Here is a 25,023-nt window from a genome sequence, read left to right as displayed (position 1 = left end):
CTCTGACCAACCAGAGTGGCCCTATTCTGCCCAAGTAGGACAGTGCCTTTGGATCAATCAAACTGCAAGGATGTGGCATCCTCATTTGCATGAGGACAGACCAATCAGAGATTAGTAGTGGAGACTTCTGTCCTTATAATGCAGATCCTCTGTGGCTCTGAAAGTGTACTTTCTCTTTCCACCAAAGACTGAAGACGGGTAGAAACCGAATTAGCCAGAACAAACCAAAGCACAGAGGAGCAGACCAGCAAGGAGCAGAGCAGAGCTGTCTAGCTGGAGAGAGGCCTGGCTCCAGGGCTGCCTCAGAGCCCTGCCATTCTCACAGCAGTGCTATCACTGCTGAGCCCTTTTTCACCGAATAAAGTCTCCTTCTTTACTGCACCCCAAATTTGGGATTCCTGTTGGAACTGAATTGGTGCCAATAGTCATCAGTTGACAAGATTCATGCAATTTGTCTTAAAGGACCCTCAGAGGGTGGACACAGCCAAGGGACAGGAAGACAAAGGAAGGGTTTCATTGGGCACAAACGCATTAATGTAAGCTGGAGGGACTAATAAAGACATTTTCACAAAGTCTGAAGCCAACTTTTAATATTGAAAGCAGTCGCATCTTCCTTTCTGTGAAGCTAGCATAACCATTAGCCACTTAACTTACTCAGCTAACTAGACCGTGAAGCCAGGCAGTCAAAGGAAAAGGTAAGATATACAAAGCATGGCATGACAGGGAGAAATGGATGCTTTTTCACAGAATTCACATCAATGGCTTATTAGAATATGTCCTCTTCTTGGTTGTAGGACATGTCTGACTCCACACCGCCAATGCCTTCATAACTGTAGTCTCTATCATTTGAGGAAACATCACTTTTGCTCTTCTTTCTTTTCAACAGCTTTCCTCCCTGCAGGTCCCATGGCTCAAACATGGCGGAACTCACAGGGTTAAGTCCTTTGGCAAATGGAACTTTAGCCCCACCTGGGTCAGCTGAGTCGGAATGATTGGCAGGAGGCAAAAGTCGGTCACTCCGCAGTCTCTTTCTCATTTCTTCTTCTTTTGTCTGAAAGGCAGAATTGAAGAATGAAAAAGAGTCCAGACAATGTCCTCTTTGTTTTCATTAATATTGCCTGTAGTTGACGTTTATGGCTTCCCAATTTCATTATCTAGTCATTTAATAAACCCACGCTAAGGAATTACTGTTGAAGAAGACAGACACACTCCCTACCCTCATGGAGCTTCTAGTCCAGTGGGAAAGACTGTGGGAGGGATATGGGGGCCCTTGTGCAGGGCTGCAGGAGCTCTGCGAAGGTCTGTCAGGCCTCCTCTCCCCTTTCTCCTACCTCCCCACACCTCCCCTCACCCCTTAGCACCAACTAAAGTTTTTCTTTTATCATATGAAGAGAAGTCCACACTTAGTTCTGAGAATTGGATATTGCTTCCTTAGATGAAACCAACCATTTTCAAGAGATTGCCTTATGTCTTCGCCCCACCGAGAAAAATTAAACATACAGCATAAGAAGCATACAGATAAGGAAGATGATACAAATCCACACAATTTGGCTAAGCGCTGCTGAAAGGAAAGGCTCATCTCAGCGGGCAGCACCGCCCCACCCCAGCCCAGGTACCTTCCTGCGCTCAGCCACCGCCTGCATCTTCTCCTCTATGTCCTTCATTGTGAAATCTGCTACTTCCTTTCTGACCTTGAGTTTTTTCAGCCTGGCGGGTGGCTTTCTCAGTGGCTTCTCAACCGTGTTTACCTGGAGGAAGACACTTTTTAAAATGGAGGATCTCATTGGCAAAGAGAGGCCAAAGGTAAAATAAACCCAGTTTAAAATGTGAAACCTAAAAATCTAAACTTTACAGTGTCCAACTTAAAAAACAACATGAAAACTGGTAACAATAAACCTGAGTCCTAAAGAAAAAAACAACAACAGTTTATTACCAAAAAAAACCCATAGAAGAATGCATTAATGTTCTGAAATTGGGTGAGGACTCAGGAGAAGGAAAAAAACAAAACAAAAAAACAACAACTTGAGAACAAACACAAAATAGCAAAAGGTAGTGGATGAGTAATGAATTTGTGATGCAAGGTATAAAGTTAAACCCGATGATTTTATAATATGCATGAACTACAAATGACTTTCATTTGGGATGGAGATTAGTTCCCAGTATTTCTGGTCACGGGGAGGGGAGAATTAACCATTACTGGGCAGCAACTCTGTGCTGGGCTTTGATGTTGGTACTTTACAACTGTCACATTGACAGCAGAAAAAAACCATCCCATCTATACTAATAAAAGGGTAATATGCTAATTAGACCAGATAGACCGGACAACCTTCCTGACAAAGCCAGGGGCATGGCTGGCCTGCAAAATGCCCACAGCCCCTCGCCCAGTCCTTCCTGCCCCCCAGTGGGGACTCCCACCTTGATTGGGGGCATGGCTTGCCTGAAAACTGCTGGTGGCCCCTCACCCCGCTGGCCCCACCCCCAGCGGGATCTCCCACCCTGATCCAGGACCCCCTTCAGGGCAGACCAACTGGTCCCCACCAGTGCACCAGGCCTCAAACCTATATAATAAAAGGATAATATGCAAATTGACCCTAACCGCTGGACCAGTCATCTCTTGGTCCCTTTCCCCAGCTGGCAAGCTCCAATTGCCTGATGGCCACCTGTGGTGGGGGTGGGGCCGGTGAGCTGGTGGGAACAGCTGTCCTCTCGGTCCCTTCCCCCAGCTGTCAGGCACTGGTTACCCGATGGTGAAAGGGGAACCGGGGGTGGGTGGCAGAGGGGTGCAGGGCCAGTGGTGGGCAGCTGGGAAGAAGGCCCTGATCACAGGCCCTGGGCCTAGGGACCATAACTGCACTGGAATTTCATGCACCCAGACTGTTGTTTCATATGAATGACAAAACTTTAAACAGTTCAAAGCAGTAATAATGGCTTTCCAATGACAATTTCTAGCTTCAAAAAAAGTCACATTGTTGTAAAGAGTTTATAAAGAAAGTTTTCACATTTATTCTTTTAAAAATTGGGTTAAAATAGCATACATTAATTATAAAAAATTTAAATGCTACATAAATAATCTCCTAATACTCTGCTGGTCCATGTGGCCTCTGATCATGTACATCTGTAATGTTTAGTCAGCCATAAATGGGATTATACCACAGACATTGCTCTGCAATTTGCCTTCCTCACTTAATATGGATGTCTTTTTAGCTCACTATATATGGATTTATTAAGACTGAGGGAGTTCTTAATGAACTCCAAGGTTTCATTATAAAGTGAACTGAATAGATAATTTCTCTAAAGATGTTTAAAGACAAAAGAGATATTGATATCCATTGTAATATCTAAAAAACTGTCTTGTTAGACTGCAATACTGGAGTATGGAGAAAATGAATCTAAGAGAGACAATTTAGCATAGCAGAAAAGGCACCAGAAAGACCTGGGTTTGAATCCTGGCTCAGCCATGGTGTGGCTTGGCATTAAATTTTGTAACGCTTGCCTTCCTCATTTGTAAAATAGGTTTAATAATACTTTTTCATGGGGTTATTTTTTTAAGGAGGGGAGGAGAAGAGGATCTTAGCCACTCTGTAAATAGAAATTATTTTTGCCGGCCAGGGTTGTTCAGTGGTTGAGTGTCAGGGCACATGCGGGCTCAATCCCTAGTATGGGGCATGCAAGAGGCAGACCATCAGTGATTCTCTCTCATCATTGATGTTTCTATCTCTCTCCCTCTCAGAAATTAATAAAAATATATTTTTTAAAAGTGCAATTTACTTTTCATTTGATGAAAACAGTGATTTCTCCCCCCCCCCCCCCCCATCACATGGAATCATAACCAAGATGTAGCGTTTGTCACAATAGGGAGGAATGAGAGTTGGAATCTCAGGGCCAACAGGCAAGGGGCTGGGCTTTAACCCCTGGCCTACCACTAATACTTACTGTGTGGCCTGAAACAAGGCACCTTCACTCTTTGTGCTCAGTTTTCTCAAATGTAAAAATAATGAGGGGGCTGGGATGGCCAAGCTTCCTTCCAGCTTTAAGATTTATGGTTCTCAGAAAGCCTTTTAAAGGGGAAATATTTCTCTAAGTTTTGGCTCGGTTACAGCCTTGAGAAGTTTTATGTGGTGAGTGGTTCATTACAAATAACTGGGACGGTCCTAGCTGGCTTGCTCAGTGGTTGGAGCGTTGGCCTGCAGACTGAGGGTCAAGGGTTTGATTCCAGCCAAGGGCACATACCTCAGTCCCCCTCGTGTGGGAGACAACCAGTCAATGTGTCTCTCTCACATTGATATTTCTCTCTCTCTGTGTCTCTTCCCCTCCCTTCCATTCTCTCTCTCTCTCTCTCAAAAAAAAAAAAAAAAAAAAAAACAATGGAAAAAATATCCTCAGATGAGACTTAACAAAACAAAAGAACAAACAAAAGGGCAGATAAAAAAATTGGAATATTTGTCAAAGGAACTTCCCCTTCCCCATTACTGTATTATTTTTATGACAATGGTTTGTGGGCTTCCTACTGGCAAAAGCCATAGGCTGAAAAAGGGACCTATTTGCTAGGGAGGTTCAACTAGAGATACGGTGAAGTCAGTATGAAAACAGGTTTTGTGGGGAGTTCCGTCATAGAGCTAAAAGACGTGAGATAGTAAAGGAAGGACCCTATGAAGGAAGCTTACATAGGAGTCTGAAACTTGGCTAAAATAATCAGATCAGGAGTTCTGAGGGAATTTAGGATTTCCCGTGTGGGTGGGCTTTTCCTGTGCCTCTATTCCAAAATGATGCCGATAAAATCATGTACTTCCTCCCCATTTTGGAAGTTAATCCTACCTGTGCAGCCCGAGACCTTTTCTGAGTTTGACATTTTAAGTGAAAGTATTGAAAGAACTGAGGGAAAATATCTGTATTCTTTACCACTGAATGTTAGGAAGTCAGAATTTATCAACTGTTGGCACTTAAAAACGACGACAAAGATCACACTACACTTAGAGAGTTGTTCCCATAGAAACAATTTGAAAAATCAACTTCAAAACATACAGAGCCCTGCCTGCTGGGGCTCCGTTGGTTGAGCATCTTCCCAGGCACGGACAGGTCACAGGTTTGATTCCTGGTCAAGGCACATGTCTGGATTGCAGGCTCCATCCCCAGTAGGGGCATGTAGGAGGCAGCCCATTGATGTTTCTCTCTCATGGATGCTTTTCTCTCTCCATGACCCACTCTTTCTCTCTTTAAAAACCAATAAAAATGCATTTTTAAAAAATCCCTATAGAGGTTACTAGTTTCATAATTTTAAGAACACCATTGGAGGACTGCCATGTCCTAAGATGCTGTGATAAGATTTGGGTCTTTTCCCCAGCCAATAAACTGTATAATATTACTTCTTGCATCCACTGTGTATTCCTCAGAGCTTCCTTAATTAACTATTGACCTACAGATGAACCTACCTTGGCTATGGCCCCACACTGGAGCCTTGTGCATAAAATAGGCCAAAGCTTCTGGAAAGAGATGTATCATTCCTGCTCTGTCACTGCTAGACCTCCTGGGGAAGGCCATTCTGGGCTGTAGCTGGCATTATTGGTCTTTACCCAGTGACTTCCTCCTCAACAAAGTCCCCCTGAGGCTCAGCAAATAATGTTAGAGACTGATGCAATGTGGACAAACACCCTAATTGCACTAAAGGTTACCAAGTAGAGAAGTTGCTGAGAAGGGAATAAATTCTGACCAGGGACAGGAAGAGTTGATAGAAAATTCAGAATCTTATGTAGGAGACTCAGGGCACCCTAAGCGATAGGGAGAAAAAAGTATGGGATGAAAAACACCTAAAGTGGTTAATAGCTATGTGAATAAATGAGAACCAATCACATCTCTCTAAAGAGATACATTCCAATCCAAACACATCTATAATAATAAAAGCATAATATGCTAATCAGACCAGATGTACTTCCGGACGACCTTCCCGCTGAAGCTGGGGCTGCAAGGGAAGCCTGGGTCCTGGGTGCCAGAGGTAAGCTGGTGCCGGCGGCTGGGGGAAGGAAGGCCTACTCTTGCACAAAGTCCGTGCACCGGGCCTCTAGCATTTACATGTGAGCATAACACCAACACACATAATACAACCAGTTATGTCTCATTAGAATGTTTTAACATATACTGATTCACTTAGTCTGATATTTAGTTTCTAAATATTATATTTCTTACATATCATTATATTTTGTCTGAGTGAACATAACATCTATTAGTATGAATATGCCTGAAGGCAGATTATCCAGAGGGCAATATGGAATTGCTGTAATAGCTGCTAACAAGCAAAAGATGAAAATTAAGAAAGAAAAAAAAGGCAAAAGGGGGCTCTGTGGTGGGTTTCTGGAGAAAATGGCTCACAGCGGAGTCCCGGATTCAGAAGATAGACAAAGGACCCTCATCTTTCAGATCTTTTATTATATGTTACTCTAAATGATAACTTAATTAAAGATAACCTGGCTATGTCTAAAATGCCCTTGTATTTAATTATATTATTGGTGTACATAAGTCTTGTTTCTAAAAGTATTCTCATATCTATTACTCTTCCCCCCCCCCGCCCCATAATATTTAAAAAGTTTTTTTAAGCAATAAAGAAATAGTGTTTACATGTCTGACTGGATTTATCACATCACCGTAACTAAAGACATTAACATCCCCTTTGGTTTCCCTTCACTCTGGTTTGTTTTTTAGCCAATTTTTATCATTTGTTTCCCACCCTCCCTAAAAATATTATTAAATATTAGATACTTAAAATATCAGCTATCTAATAATATTTCTATCCTTAATATGGTTCTCCTTTCAGTCCTTCAAGTTTAACTCTCATCTTTTCTCAGGGGCCTTATACCTTACCTTAAATTAGACAAGGCACCTGGTGCCTGACACACTTCTGTTCTTAACTACACATGAATTGGAGATTTTCCCTTGACAATGAGCAATTATATCTCTCCTTCATTTTCATATGCTTCCTGGGTATAATCTTAAGGTATAACTGCTAATATGTTATATTGTTAGGAATACTTCAGAATTCTCTTCACAGTGACTGGGGGATTTCAATTTCAAAAGCTTCAACCCTGCCAAAACCGGTTTGGCTCAGTGGATAGAGCGTCAGCCTGCAGGCTGGGAAGGTCCCAGGTTCAATTCTAGTCAAGGTTCGATGTACCTTGGTTGCGGGCACATCCCCAGTGGGATGTGTGCAGGAGGTGGCTGATCAATGTTTCTCTCTCATCGATGTTTCTAACTCTCTCTCTCTCTCTCTTCCTCTCTATAAAAAAAATCAATAAAACATATTTTTTTTAAAAAAAGCTTCAACCCTTCCCAGCTCTAGGATGAAGTGGGAGGATGTGTGCATGTTTGTTGAAACTGCAGGGCAGTGGTTCTCAGCCTGGGCTGCCCATGGGAATCCCCGGAGCTTCCAGCCCAGCCACTGGTCCCAGGTGGAGCCTGGGCACTGGGATTTTGAAAGCTTCCTTGGTGGTTTGAATGTGCAACCAGGTTAAGAACCACTGCACTAGGCAATAAAAGGTCAGGTAGGGATTACTGCCGGCATGTTGTAAATCTCAGGTCAGGGCTTCTTGGCCCAATTCCAAAGCAAAATCAAAACAAAACACGCCCCCTTGCCCCCCCCCCCCCAAAAAAAAAAACACACAAAAAACCCACAACACCACACACACACACACACACACACACACACACACACACACACACAAGAGCTGTATTATTCTTGCCTATCTCTGCAGTCCTGTCACATTTAAATCCTGAGAACACTCCAGTTATGCTCCTGACCACCATTCCATCTCTATAGAATATGAAAACAGCCTTCATCATTGGCTCACTTAATGATGTTATTGCAAGTCAAGTGAATAGTTTTCTTTTTTTTTAAAGAGACATCTTTTCATGATATGGCTCATTTTAATTAACTCTGTTGGTGCCTTTGCAAGGTCTGAGTCTGAACTCATTCATCTCTGGCGTTTGAATCACTAGAAAATGTTTTAATGCTATTCCTGTTGATATTGACATCAAAGTTCCATAGCATTTCCCTTAAGAAGGCGTCACTTAGCTACTCGACATTTCCATAGTCTATCCGCCTCCAGATTGCTCTCCTGTCTTTTTCTTTTAACACACCTTCATTTTTTTCTCACCCCCACCCTCAAGACTCATCTACAGCTAGAAAAAAGTCTGTCCTCTCTTTCTGTATTAAAGATGCATTGTTTTTGGTACTTTCAAACAAGGTACTCCAAAATTGGATTGTGCTACTGTAGAAATGCAAATTGTCATTATGTTGACATTATATTTTCCATTTTATGGTTCATTTTTACCTCCCCCTTTCCCCATATCTTCGTTATTGGCAGCCTGATAATATAATTTGTAAGGTTTAGCAATCTCTTTATTCCCCCCCCCGCCCCCCACCTCCCCCAAATACTTTGTACAGGGCTTATTTTTCTTCTTCAAAAGAAAATGCCACTTTAGATTTTATTCACGAGTACTCAGCATTTCCTAAACGGAAGAGAAAATTACCTTCATTCAAACACTTAGTGACTTGGCCTAAGTGCAAACTCTATTTAAATAATGTGTCTTTTTATTCCCAGCTGACTGTTTTCCCTACAACACAAGTCATTGATATCTTTTCTGGACTCTATTGTCACCATTTCTGTCTCTTTTTTTCTTTCCCATCCATCCCCCCCTCCCCCCACTCCTCAGGCTTCTTTTCTTTGTTATTTCTTCTTTTATCTTCTTTCTTTTGCCTATGCACTAGGATTATTGGTGCTGTCTCAGTGCATTGGTTTATAAAACAAACAAAGGAGAAAACAAAACAGAACAAAAAAGCATCAACAAAACCTGTTATCCTCTTCACAAATTTGTACAGAACTTATTAAAAAGTTAAGCCACAATAAGTTAAAATCAGAATAAATATATTATTCACATTAAGGGAAAAGCAATGATAGATTAGTCAAGATGAATCAACAAAGAGAAATAAGAGGAAACCCATTTCTATAACTGCATTTTCTCAAATTTGACACCTTAGACTGTGTATATAAATATATAAGCTTATCTGGTTTAGCTTTGGTATTAAGGCTTATTTTCTTATTGGATAAGTCAGAATTCAGTTTTATATTCACAGTTCCTAGTACATAGGCAATGCTTAATAAAAATTGCTGAAAGAATGAGGCATGTTATTCAATGGGGCTTATTATGCCTCAAATTTAATAAAACCCAAGGTATGCTTTATTGAACTCATCAAACATTAATGATTAAGGCAATTCTGAATCCATAGTGAAGGAGAGTGTGCAGAAAGGTGAGCGAATTTATGGGAGAAAAAACTGGTTTAGATGAATGCTGTCTGTACTGTGACTATAAGATGCATATACTGGAAATAACTTGTGATCAATCATATTCTATTGTTATTTTTAACTATAAGCTAAAGTTAATTATAAAATTACTTGCCATGACATCGTATGATTCTCCATTTCTAGATACTCTGCTATGGCTTTGTATTATTCCTTGAACAATTAATTCCTCCAGGATGTCTGATGACTTTTGTCGCTCTCGATTCTCTAGGGGTTGCAGTTTATGGATTAATCCATTGGTTGTTAAGTCTTCCAAGGGGGGGGGAAAAAAGCAAAATTTAAGCTTGAAGAGATTATCAATCAAATACTAATGAATGCCATACAAGTCATGCTACTTAATTAAATCTTACACTCAACACTCTTAGCTAAATATCTGTTTGTATTATAAATCTTTGAATCCTTTGAAGTTCAAACTCTTACTGTTCTAACAGTGGATACACATCAACATAATATACTGTTTACTGAGCAGACTCCATATACACATAACAAAAAGTCTTTCATGTGCTGCTATGTACAGGCTTTTTGTTGTAACAACACTTGTACATTTGGTACAGCTACATGGGTTCGCTGCGCTAATTATGAAGCTAAGCCACAGCTAAGAATGGGATGTTCTTTGGTGACTCTTCTGAGCTGCAGTTGGTTTCTATGCTTTGTATACAGAAGATAAACAGCACGGTGTCGTCAAGAGACTTCTAGTTCTACAACTCTGAGTTTACCATCACACCATGCTGCTAAGTCTACATGCCTTTTTGAAAAGAGTCTTTGAACTTCATCAGAATTGGAGTTAAGTGGTATCAGCTAAATTTTTATTAGTAATTCTAAAAATGGCACTGAAACAGTTTATAGGGGAGCTTTTGTAAACTTTGGGGGAGACAACCCCCATTACAAATCACTCAATTACAGAAATAAACAAGCAAGGATCCAATTTTACAGCTTCACATTGTAAAACAAACACGCAAAGGGAGTCTTCAGAAATGAGCTATCTTCTATTTTGTAACCATCAGGAAGTCTGGATAGTAACCAAGTCCATTCATCTAGTGCAGTGATTCTCAGCCTTCCTCGACCCTTTCATACAGTTCCTCATGTTGTGGTGACCCCCAACCATAAAATTATTTTTGTTGCTACTTCATCACCATAATTTTGCTATTGTTATGAATTATAATGTAAATATCTGTGTTTTCCGATGGTCTTAGGTGACCCTGCTAGCAGTTCTCAACCTGTGGGTCATTACAGGTGGAATCCTTTCATGAAAATGTATAACCTGGGACTACATTAAGTACTTTCTTTGTTTTATAACATATAAATCAAACATCAACTCTATATGAGAGATATTATTAACTCTATTTTACAAAAAAAAAAAAACTAAAAAAAAAAAAAAAACTGATATGAGAGAGGTTAATTAACTTGCTCAAGGTGACCAGAATAGTAAGTAAATTAACTAGAATTTAACTCAAGTCTGTTTGACTTCATCAGTCATGTTCTTTACCACCTCACTGCACTCTTTCCAAACATGCCAAGTACACGGCTCCCATTTGTCATGGTTCCCTTCTCTTTCAGGATATTTCTAAAAAGAATGTCATTGTGGACACCTGTCACTAACACAATGAAATTATCTTAATCATTTCAGTCCATTCTTTTCTGAATCCACTGAAGTATTTGACTTGACATTTACAATCGTTAACCTATACAGAAATCCTTGGACTCTGTCAAGTCATTCTGACCAGTTTTCATTATTTCTTGGGATACTGAAGAATTTTGAGGAAATATTTAAAAATAGCATTGTACTTCCTTGTGATTATAAAAATAATACATCATAAAATTTGAAAGTGTAGAAAAGAATTAAAAAAGATAACAAAAATGTCCATTCTGTCACCATTCAGAGATCACAATTGTTATTATGTAAAATTTTAGTTTTAGAAATGTGCCATCACACATTGTGTTTCCTATGCAGTGGAACATTTACATTAGCATTTTCTCTATCCACTAGAAATTCTTCATGAGCATGAGTATAAAAAGTGAAGCCACAGAAGAAAACAGTCGAAACAGGTTTGGCTCAGTGGATAGAGTGTTGGTCTGCAGACTGAGGAGTCCCAGGTTCGATTCTGGTCAAGGGCATGTACATTGGCTGCAGGCACATCCCCGGTAGGGGGTGTGCAAGAGGCAGCTGATCAATGTCTCTCTCTCATCGATGTTTCTAGCTCTCTGTCCCTCTCCCTTCCCCTCTGTAAAAAATCAATCAAATATATTTTTTTAAAAAAAAAAAAAAAGAAAGAAAAGAAAAGAAAACATGGGCAAGTTTGTTTTTGACCTTGGTGTGAGGAAAGGCTTTCTAAGTGACTCAAAATCCAGATTCAGTAAAAGAAAAGACTGATGAATTTTACAGCACTAAAAAATTTTGCAGGGCCCCCAAACACACAACCTACAAAAAAAGTAAAATACAGATATCACATACCTCCTGATTAGATGTACTAGCAGGATACAATATGATTTTTTTCCTAAAAATATATTTTATTGATTTTTTTACAGAGAGGAAGGGAGATGGATAGAAAGCTAGAAACATCGATGAGAGAGGAACATCAGCTGCATCCTGCACACACCCCCCACTGGAGATGTGCCCGCAACCAAGGTACATGCCCCTGACAAGAATCGAACCCGGGACCCTTGAGTCCACAGACTGACACTCTATCCACTGAGCCAAACCAGTTTCAGCTATAATTTTTGACATTCTTGCTAAAAATGCATAACCTCGACTTAATCATGAGGAAATACATAAGACAAACACAAACTGAGGACATTCTACAAAATAAATGGTCTCTATCTCCAAATATATCAGGGTTTTAAAGGACAAAGAAAAGCAGATGGATTGTTCTAGAATAAAGGAGACTAAAACAACATGACAACTAAATTAAACATGTGATTCTGAATTAGCTCTTGAACCAGACACGTATAAAGGAGGTTTGTAAGACAATCGACAAATCTGAGTATGGTCTGTAGATGAGATAGCAGTGCTGTGCCAATGGCAGTTTCCTGACTCAGAACCTTGTACTGGGATTTTGCAAAGCATGTCTTTGTTTTTAGGAAATACTTGTTGGTGTATTTATGAGTAAATTATCTTTAAGTCTGTAACTTACTCTCAGAAAAAATATACTTGTACATGAGATGAGGAGAGAGGGAAGAAGGAACGGAGGGCAGAGAGGACTATGGAAGCACAAATGTGGTACAATGTTAACATTTGTGGGATTTGGATGAAAGAATATAGGCATTCTTTGTTTTCTGAAGCTTTTCTTGAATCTGAAATTATTCAAAATAACAAAGTGTTTTCTCCCCTCCATGGGAAATACTTGAAAAATATTAGTGTAAAACTTGAAATTTTTGCCCTGGCAGGTTTCTTAGTGGTTAGAGGGTTGTGTGTAGGAGAGAGGGGATTGGGTAGAGAATGAATATAAAACTTAGGGCAACAGCATGGATGGAACTGGAGAGCATTATGCTAAGTGAAATAAGCCAAGCAGAGAAAGATAAATATCACATGACCTCACTCATTTGTGGATTATAATGAACAACATAAACTGATGAACAAAAGCAGATCCAGAGACAGAGAAACATAGATCAGAACGTCAAACCTCTGGGAAGGCAGGGGAGGGAGGGGGTAAAGGGGAGAGATCAACCAAAGGACTTATATGCATACATATAAGCCTAACCAAGGGACACAGACAACAGGGGAGTAAGGGCATGAGTGGGCAGGGGGGGGGGGGCGGTAATGGGGGAATAAGGACACATATATAATACCTTAATCAATAAAGAAATTAAAAAATAAAGCTTAGGACACAGTTCCTACTCATTTTGTGGTAAGAGCTTTCTTGAGACCTAATTTATGCTACATTTTGGAAACATCTGCTTTGGTAGTTCACGCCCTCCCCACGCGGGTCCCTTGTGGCACTGTCCTGCTCCCCTGTGGTCCTCCCCATCCTGCTTCAACAGTGTAGGGCTGGCAGGCCGACTGTTCCAGGCCCCACCCAGGTTCCTGTTAACCTCCAGTCTGTTAACACCATAGATACTGAGCATCCATGATGCAGTGTAGGAGGGATTTTCAGAGAAAAAAAATACGTGCTGAATTTCAGAGAGGAAAAAAATATGTGCTGGTGCAATGCCTCAGTGGTGGGGGGTGGGGGTGGGGGAAGATGGGGGTGCTTGGTGGGGGGTGGTGATGAGTGTGGTGGAGAAGGGCTGCCCCTACACTGCATCCCCTGTCTCTGAGCAAGTTGAGGGCAAATGCAAAATTTGTAATAACCTGAATGTGCACGAAGTCCAAGAAAAAGAATCTCATTTATATCCTACCTATTTTCTAATTCTAACTTGTACCAAGGGAAGAATCTGTAGCAATGAAAAATGAAATGAAAGCTTTCGCCCCAAATAAAAGAGAGTGCTTTTCCTTGAGGCCTGTTAAGTTCAATTTGTTTCAAAGGCTGATAAAATATAAATAAGAGCTCTCATCTCAGCATCAGGGGGTAACTGAAGTAAAGTGAAAACACGCCGTAAGAAAAATATTTAGAAACAAACTGTTTCAAAGGGCACACGAGGTCATAATTACTTCTTTATATTTTGAAAGATTCTTTCATTGTAGATTTGCTGGTACTTTGGATGGGGAGAGACAGAGGAAACAGCTGAGGCAGGTTTTATTTACTTTTTCAAATGTAGTACTTTCCCTTGAAAAAGTGGTAGCAAAGTGCAGTTTAAAAGAATTTAACCAAAGCTCATACAACTTCTATTCCTAAGGCCTATTACCAACCACCGATAAGCCTCTTAGTTAATGGGGGAAAAAGATGGCTTAATTACTCCCTGACTGGAAGATTCATGGCTAGCATTATTTACTCGCATAATGGAGATTTCAGGCTAAATTCTAATGTCTTAGAGAGGGGGACCTTACCATTTAGAGCACTCCCTGGCCACCAAACACAGACTATGAGATACATTTAGAGAAACACTATTTTATGGAGATTAACATGAATGGGGGCTTTTACCTAAATTTATTCTTCTGTTCCTTCCAGTAGGAGATGGGGAACTTTCTGGAATGGTTCCGGGTAAGCTTTCCAACTGGACCTGTTTCTCTAGGCCTTCGGGGTCACCCACCGTGTCCTTGTGCAGGGCAGCCTCACGCTGGGGTCTGCAGTCCTCCCCAGAAGGAGCCACACCCACATCGGCCTGGGAAAACGGGAAAAGGGAATCGTTTTGTGAGAGTCAAGATTTCTTAGAAAATGGTTTCTTAGAAAACGAAAACAATGTAGCAAGACTTGACTTGTGGATGTTCAACTAACTAGTATCTGTGGGTATCCTCAAGTACCCAGTGCCCTGCAGATGCTACCTTAAACGGCATGATATGATTAAATTAGACCTTGGGATGGCAAGATTATCCTGGGTTGTCCAGGTGGACTCAAAATGTAACCACCAGGTCCTTATAAGAGATCTGACTATGGAAGAAAGGTGATGTGACGACAGAAGCAGAGAACACGTTACAAAGTGCTGTGGGCCGGGCCATGAAGGTGGGAAGGGCCACTAGGCAAGGGATGTAGGGATGCAGCCCTAGAGGCTGGAAGAGGCAGGGGAAGGTTCCCTCCTCAGAACCTTTGAAAGAAACCAGCCTGCCAACCTCCTGACTTTAGCAAGTAGAACTGATTTTGTGCTTCTGACCTCCGATACTGGGAAAATAGAATTATATTGTCGTAAGCCACTAGATGTATGTTAATTTGCTATATCAGTCATAGAAAACTAATATACAGTTGACCCTTGAATGACACTGGTTTGAACTGTGTGCATCCACTTACACTCAGAATTTTTTTCAATAAATATGGTCAGCCCTCTCTGTATCTGCAGGCTTTGCATTCGTGGATTCAACCAACTATGGATCAAAAACAGTATTTTCAATACTCTGTTGGGATGAGCAGATTCAGAGAGCCGGCTGTATGCATTGTTCTGCATCATTTTATCCAGGGACTTGAGCATCCTCAGGTTGTTTTTTTTTCTTTTTTTTAATATATTTTATTGATTTTTTACAGAGAAGAAGAGAGTGGGATAGAGAGTTAGAAACATCGATGAGAGAGAATCATCGATCAACTGCCTCTTGTCCACCCCCTTCTGGGGATGTGCCTGCAACCAAGGTACATGCCCTTGACCAGAATCGAACCTGGGACCTTTCAGTCTGCGGGGCGACGCTCTATCCACTGAGCCAAACTGGTTTTGGCCCATCCTTAGGTTTTAATATGGGGGTGGGGAACTATCCTGGAACCAATCTCTCACGTAGACCAAGGGATGACTGTAATTCAGTTTTGGGGAGTTAAAACTTATACATGTTTTTTCCATTGCAGGGGCATGATGGGCACCCCTAATACACTGCATTGTTCGAGGGTCAACTGTAATATCTAACATGAATCAATCAGGTACAAGCTGTTATGTTGGACATTCTGAAAGATACAAAAAGTAACAAATTCGTAAGTGTCAAATATGAAAAGTAAAGATATTTCTGTGTAAAATTTTTAAAAATGAAACTAGCTTTATTGTTTTTGCTGATTAAAAAAGTATTATAGCCCTGGCCAGGTAGCTCAGTAGGTTGTAGCATCCTCTTGATTCACCAAGATCATAGGTTCCATCTTCAATTAGGGCACATACAAGAATCAATCAATAAATGCAGAAATAAGGGGAACAACAAATGTCTCTCTTCTTCTCTCTTTTTCTAAAAATCAATAAAATAAAAAAGTAATATAGTTATAAGAGTAATTGATAACATTTAATGGTAGAAAGTAATCATTTATCTGATTGCATTGTAGTACATTAGGTAACTACTAGAAGCCCGGTGCATGAAATTTGTGCAGGGTTGTGTGTGTCCCTCAGCCCAGCCTTCACCCTCTCCAATCTGGGATGTCAGACTGCTGGATTGGGCCTAAATGAGCAGTCAGACATTCCTCTCACAATCCAGGCCTGCTGGTTCCCAACTGCTTGCCTGCCTGCTTGCCTGATTTCCCCTAACCGTTCCTGCCTGCCAGCCTGATCACCCCCTAACCACTCCCCTGCCAGCCTTATTGATGCCTAACTGCTCCCCTGCCAGACTGTTTGCCCTCAACTTTCCTCCTCTGCCGGCCTGGTCACCCCTAACTGCCCTTTTCTTCTGGCCTGGTCACTCCTAACTTCCCTCCCTTGCCAGCATGGTTGCTCCAAACTTCCCTCCCCTGCCAGCCCGGTTGTCCCCAACTGCCCTCCCCTGCAGGCCTAGTACCTCCCTAACTGTCCTACTCTACAGGCCTTTTCCCTACCAACTGCCTTCCCCTGCAGGCCTGGTTCCCCCTAACTGCCCTCCCCTTTTGGCCTAGGTCCCCTTCAACTGTTTTCTGCTGCTGGCCTGGTCACCCCTAACTGCCCTCCCTTGCAGGCCTGATCCCCTTTTACTGTCCTCTCCTGTAGGCCTGGTCACCCCTAACTGCTCTTCCCTGAAGGCCTGGTTGCCTCCAACTGCCCTCTCCTGCAGACCTGGTCGCCCCCAACTGCCCTCCCCTCCAGGCCTGGTCCCTCCCAACTGCCCTTCCCTGCTTGCCTGATCACCCACAACCGCCCTCCTCTGTCAACCATTTTGTGGCAGCCATCTTCTGTTCACATGGGGGCAGCCATCTTGAGTGTTGAGGTGATGGCCAATTTGCATATTACCTCTTTATTATATAGGATATCATAATGTACTTAACCAAATCCTACTGAAGGACACCTAGGTTGTTTCTAACGAACAGTGATGCCATATCTGTGCATATGTAACAGCCTGAATTTTCCCAATCATCCCATGAGGATAAACTCCTAGATGTGGACATGCCAGATCAAATAATATACACATTTTATATCAATACATGTTTCCAGAAGGCCCTCCATAAACCCTGTGCTGATTTACAGTCCCACCTTCTCCTTTTAAGGATGCCTATTTCTTCCTACCACAGTTTCTCTGCTTGTAAATAGGTCAGAGCACAGTGTGAAAGGGGCTAACTGTGATTTAGCACACCACTGATTCCCAAGTGCTGGTTGGTATCAAGTGTTTCATAGCTCTACAGCGAAGGAAGAAAAATAAGAGAAATGCTCAATTAATTCAATTTAAAGAACTGGAATTTATTTTTAGAAGAGGCATATTTTAAACACTGAATCTGTTCAGGAAAACACTTCTCATATTTCCTCTAACACTGTGACCCCTCTCTCCCAGTGCTGGCTTTTCTTGTATTGCTTGGTTTGCAACTTTCCCACTTCTCATGTAATAAAAGCTTTTAGCTGTTATCAGCCAACGTATTCTCTCATCTAAGACACATACTGAAGAGAGGAAGTCTCTTCATTAACCTAAGAAGAAACAGGAAAATAAACACCTTCTACAGAATAGTGTCTTCTGGATATTCTTCTTTCTGTCAGTGATTTCACTTTTGAGCCAAGGGCTGTTCTCCTCCTCCCCCCGAGTCTTCAAAAGGCCTCAGGATCCGCCCTCCAACCCCTGCCCTCTGTAGCATAATCTGACACAAGTCTACCTGTTTGGCTGTAGCTGAAGGTGTTAAAGGGGAGAATGCTTGAATTGGGTCTTCATGAATGGATTTCTAGAGAGTAAAGAGGAAAGGTCACTTTAGACAGAAGAAAAAGAACAAAGTCAGGGCATGAAGCACTATTGTGTGTCCACTCTAGCAGAAACAGATTGAAGTAGAAAGTGGTAGGTGCTGAAGTGCGGAAGGGAAATCTTTTGTGATGAGTAAAGGAGTTTGATTTTATTTTGAGTGCAAGAGTGATCCCTTGCAGGGCTGTCATGTAGGAAAGGAAAATAAATGATCACTTGTGTTTTTTAGAAAGCTCACTCTTTAGTTAGTGCAATGGCAAGAATTGAAGGATGGAAGAAACAAAATGGGAAAGCCAGCACAACTACTATTAACCATGTGAGATTTGATTAAATACCAGCTAAGACAGCGACAGTAAAAATGGGGACAGTAGGTGAGCCCAGAAATATAAGAAAGGTAGGTGATAGGCCTCCACGGGCTTCAGTGTGAAGGCAGGAGGTCCCTTCTGGCTCTAAATTAGGAACTAAACAGAAAACATACCTCTTTAAAACAGGGAGAGTAAATAAAAAGCAAGGACACTGGCATGAAACTTGGTATTTCTACAATAAAAATCGAACAACATTTTTTAAACGTTTGACCACTGTCTAGAAGTACTCCAACATTCGAAGCCCCTCAGAGGCTACGTAGGAATCAGGAGGTTCTGGCCGCCCCATCACCCTCAGGTCCTTACAGTTCAGAGAGGGGGTTCTCTCTGTTGGTAGGGAGACTCACAGATCCTACCACCCTGTTTACATAACATGATCACTCCAGCTAAGCCAACATTAGATTGTCGTGTTGAGGATTAATGTGTCTGTGGCTCAGAACTGCATGGGAAGATAGGAAAAACCAACCAACTGAACAAACAAAGTAAGCAAACAAAAGCTCTACGGATCTGAAATATTAATTGGCACCAGAAGAAAGCCTGAAAGCAGCTATGTACTTTCTCTCTCTTTGTCTGTCTTTCTTTATAGTTGCTGCCATGCAGTCCCTGTAGAGTAAGGCCACTCAGGAAAATGGGGGGATGGGGGGACTTTTTCAGCAGGAGGAGATGCTCTTGGCAGACAAAAACACATAATCCCTATATTTGGACTGATAGCCAGCCATATACACTATACTGCCAAACTGGTCATTAAAAAATTGAATCACTTTCTTACACCTTACACCAAATAGCTGTTGCCCTTAAAATCCCTCCTCAGCCCCAGCCTTAGGTTCTGCCTTCATAGTTCACCTCGATTTGGTTCTGATTGGTTGGTTTCTATGCCAGTCAGTGTCAAAAGCTCCGCCTCCTAGGCAACCATTGGCTCCTTGCACTTCACCCAGACTTGGTTCTGATTGGTTGGTTTCTATGCCAGGCAGCATCTCTGGGCCTATCTCCAGGCCTGATCATAAAGGCAAGGCTGATTAGCAGCTGCCCCAGGCTGCTGGCAATTGGCTGAACTGCTGACCTCTGGAAGAGAGAGAGAGAGGTTTGGTTGCTAGCGAGGCCGGAGAGAGAAGCTGGGTCTGATCACCCTGCTATTCTCTTCCGTTCTCATCAGCAGCCACTGCCACTGTTGATCAGCCCTGCCCCTCTCTTTCTTCAAGTGGTCAGCAGATCAGCCCGCTTGCCTGCTGCATGCGCAGCCTGGCGTTTGGTGGAGCCTTCAGTCTTTGTGGAAGTTACGATCCTGGCTCTTTATATATGGAGATAATGTGTCTACAAGCTCTGTTAGTGGCCAAAACTTAAGCTGTAGCAGATGAAACACAATCTTTCAGCATAAAATAACACATACAAGCCTTCAGGTTCTGGAGCATAAATTTAAGTTTTTTTCTCTTTTGTAAACTAAGAATGTCTTTCAAATATCTTATTTATGTGCAACACATTTTGGAAATTTTAACCCATTTTCATAATTTAGACTTGGGAATAGACATAGTTCAAAGACCAGAGATATCTACAAACTACGTAGTTAGACCTAGGCCTTGGGGATATGTGAAGACAGTTTTCCTGTCCTGTCTGCACGCAGAGTATATAGTTTCACACCAGAAGCATCTATCTGTGCTGATCCTGGGGCAGGGCCTAGAGGGGGTGGGAGGTTTCATTTTCTCCCTGAGATGAAGTTGTAGCAGAAGCACAGACTCAGTGTGTTTCTACATTTTTGTAACAGTTTTATTTTATACTTCATTGTATTGATTAATTTTCGACAAAACTGAAAAGCTGGTAATTCCAAACAAACAGCTATACATACGAATCATCAGTGTTAAAAAAAAAAAAAAAAACATTGATTTTAACTATAGGCAGGATTTTGTTTTGTTTGGTCTGCAAGTACTACATGTGTTCTAAAGCTTTTGGGAAACAACTTTTTCAAACAGCTTGGAGGGAGTCATTTATCAAGGTTCCTTGGAGCTTAAACTTTCTAAAACCAAATTATTGGCAGATGCATTTTATAAATATATTTGTCCACATAAATACAGAGTTTGTTCTTCAACATTTATTTTTTCTACTTTAATTCTAATGAATGAAATAACAAATAGCAACTCTCAAAAAACAGTGAGAAACATGCCCTTGTAAAAATTGTACTTTAAGAAGTATTAAACTATTAAGTCCTTCTAACTGACAATTGCTGAAACCGGTTTGGCTCAGTGGATAAAGTGTCGGCCTGCGGACTGAAAGGTCCCAGGTTCGATTCCGGTCAAGGGCATGTACCTTGGTTGCTGGCACATCTCCCTCTAACTGACAATAAATAAGAATTTTCTTGTCAAATATAGAAGATTTCCCCAATGAGAAGTTTCCCATCGTTTCTTATTATGCATTATTTTAGTGCAGCAACTTCTCACCACTTAGACTAAGGTTGTCTGCAGGTCTCGAGAAGTTTGATTCAGAAAATTTTAAAGTCATGCCACAAAGAAACATATATATTTCATGTAAGCAAACATATTCATCTAATTTTAAAGACATTGCCGAACTAGTGAACTCTCAGCCCTGTGAATTTATGAAGAAACAGTATGGTTCTGATAGCTAATGTTTAATTAATTATCATATCTTTCCCAGATTCTATATCCAAAGTCAAGTGCTCCGGATGGGGAAAGAGAGGTACATATGTGAGTTGATTCTAAGTCTATTTTCAGGTTAAATATTGTATTTCCTCCTTGCAGTCACTCAAGAAACAGTCATCAGTGTCTGGTCTGCATCAGGCACTGTAGTGAGCACGGAGATACAAAGATAAAACAAATTTTCTGGCCTCAAGCAGGTGATAGCTCAGTGTGGGAAGCAAACATGGAAACACATACAATAAAGATGTTTTGAAACATGATAAGAGGAGGTATAAGGTCAACTCTGTCACATGGTAACAGGGAAATGAAGAAGAATGTTCCTGAGTCAACTTGAAAGATGGGTACATATTTGCATGTGGGCCAAGAAAAGGAAGAAGGAAAAGTCTGAAAGGAGAGAAAATAGTGGCAAAGGCCTAGAGACTGAAACAGAATAAATTTGGGAACAATGAGTGGTAAATAAGGTGTGATTAGAATGAATGTGGAGAATTTGGCACAGCTTGATGGCTAGGAAGGCATGCTAAGGATTCAGGATTTGATCTTACATAAGTAAATCCTATATAATAAAGAGGGGATATGCTAATTGACCCTTACATAGTCACAAAGATGGTGACATCCACAGCCAATAAGGAGAAAATATGCTAATTGACTGTCACACCCTCAAAGATGGTGGCACCCAGTCCCCTCAGCCCCACTGGGGCGGCAGGTGCATAGCAAGGCTGGGCCCGTCCCCAGGTGGGCCCTGCCACTCCATGAGCCTGCCTCCGGAGTCCCCCAGTCCCCTCAGCCCCCCAGCCACCCAGGGCAGGCCCAAGGTGCAGGCAAGCCTAGATGGCGGCTGTCCAGTCACCCAGGGCTGGCCTCAGGTGCAGGTAACCAGACGGCTGAAGCTTACGCTTCCAGCAGTGGCAGCAGCAGAGGTGTGATAGGACATCACCTTCCCCTGATCGCCAGGTCACCTCCGGTCCCTGAGGGCTCCCTGACTGTGAGAGGGGACAGACCGGGCTGAGGGACTCCCTCTCCAGTGCATGAATTTTCATGTACCGGGCCTCTAGTGTAATAATAATAATAATCATAATAATCATAATAATGGTAATAACTAATATTAAGCACTTTTTCTGTGCCAGGCATTGGTATCAGAACTTTACATGAATTGAATTAATTTAATCTTCACAACAACTCTATAAAATCATTATTATTAGTTATTCTCTTATTACAGATAAGGAAACTGATGCAAGGGCGGTTAAATACTTGACCAAAGTCACACAACAAGTAGTGCATCCAGAAGTCCACCCTACGTAGTCACATTCTTGATCCCTGGTTTGTGTGCCTACCTAAGGGGCTGGTAATGTTTTTTTTCAGCAGAGGATGATATCAGATTTTATTTTGGTACGATCACTCTCAAGGTCATATAGAAGACTGAAGATGGAGGGCAGGTGGGAGTAGTTAGTGGAAGAAGAATCTAGATAGACTAATTTGGAGATTGTTCAAAGATCCAAACAAGAGGCAATGACTACCTCAGCCAAGAAATTCTAGAAGAAACCCAGAAACCCTACCAGGTCTTGGGAAGGCTTGGCCAAGGAGGACCTAGTGTATTTGACACACAGAGAACTTGCGAACTTGCTTTTTAGTGTGCCCTCCAGCTCTATACAAAAAATATGTTCAATTAAAAACCATATAATGGAACAAATGACAATGACCAGAAAAGAAACATAAATACTGAATATTTCTTATATTGAAGTCTTATATGTAATCATGCCAGAAAAATTACCGATTAAATAGAATTTTGTACCAAAAAGGATTAATACTTTAAATTACTTTAATATATATTTTGAGAAAAGAGAAACAAGTATTCCTTTACGTAGGAATACAGTCCAAAGCAATACTGAGTAACAATAACGATGAGCAAATTGTTCTCAGGAAGCCCATGGATCTAAGAGAGAGAAGAAGCCTGAACAAACATTTGTTTGGGCTCAGTCCTGGAGCATAAGTAGAATTCATCGGGTAGCCAGGGATGGGGCTAAGGAAGGGCACTCCAGGAAGGAGGAATGGAGTAGGGAAAGACATGCATGGTGATGAGGCTGGAAGAAGGAGCTCTGCACATTCTTGGCTTGAATCAACCTTGGAGGGGGGAGGGGGGAGTCCATGAGTGAGAAGGACTGGAGAGGAGAGGATGACATTAGAGAGATTGGTGGGGCCAAATGCCAGTGGTTTTGCACTTTCAGAAAGCTTTTTCTTAGGAAGATAGGAGGCAATGCGGGAGTAGACCCGCTAGGGTGGTGACAGGAGAGGCAGAAAGACCCAGGAAGGGTAACTGGGCCCTAAAGGCAGCCCGTGACAGTTGGGGTGGAAAGTAGATGTTTTCTTCTCCTCCTGGGCTACAGGCAAATGCCTGAGTCTCAGCCTTCACTAGACCCTGTTTGTTTTTCACTCCAGTAGTCCAGTAGGTGTGCCTCACACAGACTGGGTGCTGTAACTCGCACTGAATAGTATCTTACACAGTGCCGGTGGATAGGAAGTGTGTGCTCTTTAGGAAAGGTTTAGATCAGACTGGGCAAAGTTATTATTAGTGTTCCCTTTCACTCTTAAAAGTATCCTGCTTTTGATGATAAATTATATGATAACTATCTTTGGGTAACCCCTCTCTAAGGGACCTTGGTGAGTTTTTAGTTTGTGGAAACTTAATGGTGGTGAGGATGGGAAGAAGTCATGGACCTCATTTCTGTCTGGACCAACCCATCTCTCCATTCTGCACCCTGGAAAAATTCTCCTGCCTGTCTCCAGAAGAATTAAGAGGGATTCAACCTCCAGGGAGAGAGGAAAGAGTTTTTGAATGAGACTTTAGAACACTAGATTCTGTCTCCAGCTCTGCCCCAGACAAGCGGTGCAGCCTTGGGCAAGTCGTCCACCCCCTGGGCCTCAGGGTCCTCAGAGGCAAGTGAGATCCCTTCCAGCGCTAAGTAATTCCCAAAGGGCCCACTTTCCGGAAGCTACCAAACCACACAGCTCTAGGCACCCTCACCTGCGCCTGAGCATCACCTCCAACCCCAGCTCTGTGCACAACGCACCACATGTCACTTTTCCTGTCTCTGCCTGGGGGTGTGATCGCCTTCCCTAGCTCTTGAAACACAAAACTCTCTCAAAGCTGGTCCTAAAGCAGCAAGAATCCCGATTCAGACCGCAGTTAAATACTGGCCGAATACAGTTGGTCCCAACCTGCCCACCCTACCGCGCATTCCCTGGAAGCCCCAGCAGGCCTGCTCCAGCCCACTTCAGCTCCCCACAGGCGAGGCAAAGGCTTTATACCGATTTCCCCCCCCCCTCCCCCCCCCCTGTTTTACCTTGAATCCCTCTTCCCAGCCCCTCCTCGGCGCAGGGACAAATCTCTGCTCCTCAGCTGGCTGGGAAGGTCCACAGCCCATGCTGCGCGCCGCGCTCCTCGGCCGGGCGCCCCCGCGCTCCGGGCCGTGTTCCCGCGCCCCAGCAACCCGCGCCCTACACCTCGGTCCCTGCTCCCAGCGCCTCCGCCTCTTCCACCTCCAGCACCTCTGCAGGAGGCGCTGGGCACCTGAGCAGTTGCCAGGAACTGTTGCCATAATAAACCGAATCACCGGAACCTGGGAACTGGGCGGCGAGGGGACTTCTGTAACTGAAGACTGGAAGACAGGAGGCGTCTGCAAACCGCGGCGCTCTCCAAAACGAACCGAGGCAAGGGCCAGCTGCTGGCCGAGTTAGCGTTTAAAGTATCATAATCATAAGCATCCTGCGTGGACTTTATTTTCTCTCTCTTAGACCACGCCCTCGAGTTGTTGGCTCTGAGCTTCAGACTCGGCGGGGACTGCGCAGAGAGAGGATTGTGGGAGTCCGATTGGTGGAAGCAGCTCTGGGGACCCGCGGGCAGCGAAGGCTCCCTGGAGAGCTCCAGAGGGCTGTGTCACTGGGCCGCCACCGGAGAGGAAAGGCCCGTCACGCTAACAGAGATCCAGAAATTTAGGATCATAAACAGCTCAGCAGCCGGGAAATGGGTCATGCGAGTCATTTTTATGGAAAAGGTA

General features: G+C 42.5%; 1 protein-coding gene across 1 annotated transcript; it reads right to left on the bottom strand.

The window, feature by feature from the left end:
- Positions 1–570: 570 nt before the first annotated feature.
- On the bottom strand, positions 571–24,500 carry STMND1 (stathmin domain containing 1). Its single transcript, XM_084871352.1, has 5 exons — positions 24,310–24,500; positions 14,366–14,546; positions 9,445–9,596; positions 1,617–1,748; positions 571–1,051 (listed from the first exon to the last, which is right to left on the bottom strand). Exons 1-5 carry the CDS (start codon positions 24,388–24,390, stop codon positions 767–769), a joined length of 831 nt encoding a protein of 276 aa, XP_084727478.1. The 5' UTR covers positions 24,391–24,500; the 3' UTR covers positions 571–766.
- Between the last annotated feature and the right edge of the window lie 523 nt (positions 24,501–25,023).

Source organism: Pipistrellus hanaki, assembly GCF_964339955.1.
Source record: "Pipistrellus hanaki genome assembly, chromosome: 2".
NCBI lineage: Eukaryota > Metazoa > Chordata > Mammalia > Chiroptera > Vespertilionidae > Pipistrellus > Pipistrellus hanaki.
Note: the sequence above shows the minus strand (reverse complement) of the source record. Positions and strands in the feature narration are given on the sequence as shown.

What these genes read in the sequence shown, in the direction of transcription:
- STMND1 (XM_084871352.1), bottom strand. Translation starts at nt 24,390, where the DNA reads ATGGGCTGTGGACCTTCCCAGCCAGCTGAGGAGCAGAGATTTGTCCCT. An exon ending in GAACAGAAGAATAAATTTAG is followed by an intron (nt 9,597 to 14,365) that starts GTAAAAGCCCCC and finishes CCCCCTTGGAAG; the next exon opens with ACTTAACAACCAATGGATTA. An exon ending in CGGTGGCTGAGCGCAGGAAG is followed by an intron (nt 1,052 to 1,616) that starts GTACCTGGGCTG and finishes TCTGCCTTTCAG; the next exon opens with ACAAAAGAAGAAGAAATGAG.